Raw genomic sequence first — 6,172 nt, 5'->3', positions numbered from 1 at the left:
CGTCATCACGCAGAGCCGAGTCGGCGCGTCCACATCCTTTAAATATGGTCTTTCCCGGGCGCGCGCGACAATGTGAGGAGTGGGGTGGAGCGTGTGTGGTGTGTGGCTGCGGCCTGGGCAAGAGCCGCCGCGGACCATGAGGTGGGCGGAAAAGCTGTGTTGCAGCCGAGACGCGGACGGGAGGGCGCTGCCGGGCCAGCGGGCGTCCTCGTGCAGGGGCGGGAGGAGGGAACATGGCGGCCGGGCCAGGACCCTTTGCTCCTGGCTCTGCGCGGCTCCTACCCCTGCTTTGCTTGCCCTTTTACCTGCCTTTCTGGAACTTGTTTCCCCTCTCCTTGCGTCCCCTTTCCCTCAGCCGTTTCTTTTGCCTTCATCGACTCTTCCCCCCGGCTCCACACTGGGTCGAAGTGTGAGAGGTAGATTAAGTGGGAGCCGGTCGGGCCCGTCCGGTGCCGAGAGACCGGCTCCTAAATTTGACTAGGTTATCGTATGTCACTTTATCAGTCTGCCTGGGATCACAGGAGAAATACTGAACATGAAGACATCAAGCCTGATTTGTAGTCCTGATGATGTCTGTAAGTGATCTTGTGAAATGTCACAAGTTGACCTCAGTCTCTTCAAATGTGAGGTTCTCTGAAAGGCCTAAGATTCGTGATGTCGAGGTAGCTTTTGTCATGCGGTGCCTGCCAGAATCTGCCCCAAAACAAAGCATGGTCGGGAAAACAAAAGCAACATTTATTTTGGCAGTAACGGAATGGAAAACTGAGTTGACGTCCAGTTCCATGCCATCAAGTGGCCTAGTATGTAAGAAATGAGAACACCATTCTGTTTCAACTCTTATTTCCATAGTGTGTGTGCTAAGAGTAACACTCCCGGCTTAGATTAAATGGAAAAAGGCTCGTCCTGTATCGTCATTGCTGCTCTGCCACAGAGAACCTTGGGTCTGCTGTATTGTTTTAGGTGCCACAGTCTGTTAAGGGTAGATATTTAGGGAGAGATTCTTCCTCACCTAACAGCAGCTAGCCTAGCCAATCACTTGCTTTTGATCTTGGCCTTTTGTTTTTCCTCAGCTGAGTAAGTTCTGGAGGGATCCTGCCTCTGTTGGTGCCTTCGCCTCCAGGCAGCTGTGAACTGTGAGCTAGAGTGAAGCAGAAATCTAGAAAGATGAGCTCCAAGATGGTCATAAGTGAACCAGGACTGAATTGGTGAGTTGTAGCTACTTTGTAATCCACTGAAGAGGAGTGTAGTGGGGCTGATGGTTGACATAAGAAAATAGATTCCTGGCATAGAGAGATTTGGAGGAAACAGAAGATACAAGTTTAAGGTTTCCGAATTTACGTTATCCTCATCCTCACATACTGAAGGCTAGAATTATGGCTGACTACACTTCCTATATTGGAACAACAATTCAGCACTCAAATTATTTTTAGGTATAATTCCCTCAGGTATTTATTGCTGGTCTCCTGAAGGTCTCTCTCAGGTATTTATTGCTGGTCTCCAGAAGGAGAGATTCTGGAATATTCTTGTGTCCAAGAACCTTGCCCATTTCCATGCAAGTAATAAAAAAGACCCTCTTTAAGAATAGACATGCTTTCTGTTATATTGAAATCTATATCAAATGATAATATAAATGCATAGACTGTGTTTTAGAAGTGAATGAGAACTTTGCAAATAGCCTGGTTAAATATTATAGTGGTTTTGTAGACATCTAGCTAATACATGTGCTGATTTAGTTCGTTTTAACACACATTTACTGAGCCAGCCAAGAAGGATCAAATGTTATAAACGGTTACAAAGAGTATTAAAATAGTACCTGACTCGGAATATTAGGTCAGTATGTTCAATAAGTATTTGTTTACTGCTAGCAATACTCCCATCCCCAGGGAGCTCACAGTTCCTGAGGCCCTTGAGTTTGTTTTTATATTATGTGCAGAAACTTAAGAATTTATTGAGATGTCACAGATACAATACCACAACAAGGTAATAAGAAACTATAGTGGTACGTAGCAAATAAGACATTCTAATTTTACCATTAATACCTTAGTATAGTTTTTTGGATAAATGCCTTTAAGAACAGTTAAAAGGAGAGTATGGAGCAAATATGCTAGAATTTCCTATTTGGGCACTAGGACACCCAGAAGTTACCATTTGATTAGATAAGAAGTATGCCCATTTGCATTCCTTGCCAGTGCTATAAAGTATGCGTTCAGATGTAGCACAGATGATCTTGTATACCGCTGGCGTTGTGGAACCAGTTGTGGTTTAGAACCTTTGCACAATATTGTAGCCCTTGGAATTATCCTTTGCCACAGAATTTTACTGACCTTTGTCCTCCCTAGATTAATGGATTCAGTGTTTTCAAATTTTTAATTCCTTCATTCAAACAGCATTTTTGGATGCCTAACTATATGGAAAGCATTGAATATATGTTTGTCTCTAAATTAATTATGGTGTTATGAAAAGTCATATCACCTTTGAGGTGGTTTTAGCAAACCATTTATCCCATTTGCCAAAGTAAACAAAATAGGTAGGATATTTAGTCTTCGTAGTGTCTTTTGGCTTAGCACAGTAGTGCATGAAACAAAAATAAGTTGAGAAGTATTTTCTTTTCAGCAACCAATATCTTGATGTTATGTCCTAGAGCCAGAAGTGAGGCCAGCCTTTGACAGACCCTTGATTATACTTCAGTCTTTTCTATCTTTAACTCTCTAGTCTCTGTGACATTTGTTTAATTATGTACTGAAGAAAATGCAGGGCTGATTATTGGAGCTGGAGAATTTCATAATGGGCCTGGGTTTAAAGCTATCAAGAAGTAACAATTCTAAGCCCACGGATCTGGTATATGAAATTAAACATAGTAAGGAGAGATTGTCTGGGGATGGGGGGTAAGAAAGTATGAAATTATAAGTTACAATTGTGCCATTATGTGTCTTAGCATGAGATGTTGAATTGTCCAATGTAAGTAAATTACTTTGTTTCACAGGGATATTTCCCCAAAAAATGGCCTTAAGACATTTTTCTCTCGAGAAAATTATAAAGATCATTCCATGGCTCCAAGTTTAAAAGAACTATGTGTTTTATCCAACAGGTAATATGTTTATTTGGTTATTTATTTCCATATTTGATTGTTGTTTTTCTGATAGTTGAAGTTTTATGTGTATCTCTAGTACATTCAAATTATAGAAATGTTTGAATTATAGAAACATTCAAATTACAGAAATGTTTAAAATAAAACAACTTTTAACACTTTGGTATTTCTTTTCAGACCTTCAGTCCTTTCTCCACACATGAACTGCGAAACAGTTTTATAGTATTTTATAACACTATGCTAAAGTGTCCCAATAATTTTTATAATGCTATACTAATACAGCATAATAGTATACAAACATTTATACCAATAAATGTTTTAGTGTAGTACCAATATTATACTAATAATTGTTTAGTACTAAATAGTATACTATTTATAACATATGCACATGCGCACATACATACACATGTATGCAATACAAAATGGGATCATACTAAAAATATACTGTAAAACTGTTTTGCAGTTATCTATCATTTAAAGTGATATTCTGAATATCTTTTTATGGCCCAACATTTAGTTCAGATCTTAATGGTTGCATATTACCTCACTATATAGCTTACAGATGTACTTTTAATTCATTTAGCTAGTCCTGTGTTGCAAAACATTGTGTTCCCTTTTTTCTTTTTTTTTTTTATAATTAAAAATATATTGGTAAATTTTTATAGTTATTTCTATAAGATACACTCACGAAAATTGAATTGTTTGGTCAGACAATATGTACATTTTGTATTTTGATAAATATTGCCAAATTGCTAAAGGTTTTTTTCCCTGATATTTAATGACTATTAAATGATAATTTTTACTTCTTACTGCTCACTTGCCCGTAGTAGCTCTTCTATCCTTTTTGATCGACTGTTTCTACTCTGTTGTTAATGAATCCAGAAACCAAGTAATTGAGTTTACTAGAAAAATGTGGAAATACACCAAATGAGGAGTTAGGAAACACCCCCAGGGAAGCTCAACATTTACTTTCTTCCTTTCTCCTTTTACAGTGGAGGAAGTGTATCTCCCCATCTTTTCCTGCTTTCTCAGTTATCTTTTCTGTCCGTTGTCCCATCTTACTCCTCTATCTTTGTTCTCTCCCATTTTCAGTCATCTTGATTACTTTTTGGTTTTTGTTCTGTTTTTTTAAGAGACGTGGTCTTGCTATGTTGCCCAAGCTGATCTTGAACTCCTGGCTTCAAGTAATTCTCCACCTTGGCCTCCCAAAGTGCTGGGATTACAGCCAGGAACCACTCTGCCTGGCCAACTTAATCAGTATTTGAACATGCTCAAGTTTTCCTGTTTTAAATAATCCCTGGACTCCACATTTTCTCCTAATTACCTTCTTACCTCTTCTCTCATTTATACTTAGACTTCTTTAAAGACTTGTATATGCTCACTGGGAAGAAATGAGGAACAAAGCTGTAAGACATACAGAAAACAAGTAATAAAATAGTAATAGTCCTTACTTATCAATAACTTAAATGTAAATTAATTAAACTCCCCAATGAAAGGATGGATTGGCAGAATGGATTTAAAAACAGGATTAAAAACTTTCCATTTACTACACATCCTACTCCACTTGCTGGGATTACAGGCATGAGCCACCCTGTGCACCCCATAGCTATATTGTATTCTATTGTTGGGTGAATATAATTTTTAGATTGACCTCTGTTGATAATTTAGCTTGTTTCCATTACTGTTAGAAATGTGAGCATCCTTTTTACGTGTGCTTGTATAAGTAGGATAAACTCCTGTCAGTAGAGAGTATGTATATATATATTTATTTTGATAGATATTGCCAGATTGCTATTAAAAGCATTAAAGAAAAAAGTGCTTTTTCGATTCCATCAAATGAATGCATAAGTTTACGTAAAAACAAGCAGAAGTTGTATTAAAGAGACAATTTTAGTCCAGGCTCAGTGGCTCACACCTGTAATCCCAGCATTTTGAAAGGGTAAGGCAGGAGGATGGCTCCCACCCTGGGCAACAAATTGAGACCCTGTCTCTCCAAAAATAATTCGCTGTGTGTAGTGGCACATATCTATAGTCCTACTTACTCAGGAGGCTGAGGCATGAGGATCACTTGAGCCCAGGAGTTTGAGACTGCAGTGAGCTATGATTGTGCCACTATATTCCTGCCTGGGCAACAGAGTGAGATCCTGTCTACAAAAAAAAGAGACAATTTTTAAAAAATAAATGTTTTAAAGAGCCAGTTTCAGAAGCAACTTTCTTCTTGCCAAAGTGCATAGTTGTAATATCTGTGCTGATGTCGGATATACAAAGTTAAAGCAGTAGACTCCCTTATGTATGTACATCTATGGATATTTTTAAAAACTATTTGTTACTCAACTTACACAGTTTTTTAGGATAACTAATTTCTTAAAACTTCCTACCAATTAAATAAAGAATTGTCATTGTTTATTTGGATTAAAAATTGCTATAAATTCTATTGTCCTGGGATTTAGAGAACATATGTCTGCCTTTAAAAAAAGGAATCATCTCAGGTCAGGCGTAGGTGGCTCAAACCTGTAATACCAGCCTTTAGGAGGCCAGAGCAGCTGGATCACTTGAGCCCAGAAGGTCAAGACAAGCCTGGGCAACATGGTGAGACCCTGTCTCTACAAAAATACAAAAAATAGCCAGGTGTGGTGGTTGTGCACCTGCAGTCTCAGCTACTGGGGAGGCTGAGGTGTGAGGATCACCTGAGTCCGGGGATGTTGAGGCTGCAGTGAGCCAGGATCACGCTACTGCACTCCAGCCTGGGCAACAGAGTGAGACCCTATCTGTCTGTCTGTCTGTCTGTCTCTCTCTCTCTCTCTCTCTCTCTCTCTCTCTCTCTCTCTCCCCCTCTCTCTCTCCCTCTCTCCCTCCCTCCCCCTCTCCCCCCACCGCCCTCTCCCTCTCCCTCTCCCTCTCCCTCTCCCTCTCTCTCTCTCTCTCTCCGTCTCCCTCTCCCTCCCTCTCTCTCTCTCTCTCTCACACACACACACACACACACACACACATAATCTCGGCTGGGTACAGTAGCTCATGCCTATAATCACAACACTTTGGGAGGCTAGGAGCAAGAGGATCACTTGAGCCCAGGAGTTCAAGACC

General features: G+C 39.8%; 1 protein-coding gene across 3 annotated transcripts in view; it reads left to right on the top strand.

Moving 5' to 3' along the window:
- Positions 1-6,172, top strand: part of ICE2 (interactor of little elongation complex ELL subunit 2) — a 60,489-nt gene continuing 54,317 nt past the window's right edge. The window contains exons 1-4 of one of the 3 annotated variants that reach the window (XM_008016392.3): positions 10-141; positions 505-575; positions 1,071-1,205; positions 2,984-3,088. In XM_008016392.3, coding sequence (XP_008014583.1) covers positions 1,165-1,205; positions 2,984-3,088 — 146 coding nt within the window. In that variant the 5' untranslated portion in view covers positions 10-141; positions 505-575; positions 1,071-1,164. Of the gene's footprint in view, positions 142-504; positions 576-1,070; positions 1,206-2,983; positions 3,089-6,172 lie in introns of all 3 variants that reach the window. The other 2 variants (XM_038008823.2, XM_008016391.3) reach the window with 2 other exon arrangements.

This window comes from Chlorocebus sabaeus, chromosome 26 (assembly GCF_047675955.1).
Source record: "Chlorocebus sabaeus isolate Y175 chromosome 26, mChlSab1.0.hap1, whole genome shotgun sequence".
Lineage (NCBI taxonomy): Eukaryota > Metazoa > Chordata > Mammalia > Primates > Cercopithecidae > Chlorocebus > Chlorocebus sabaeus.
This window is presented reverse-complemented; position numbering and strand designations above follow the sequence as displayed.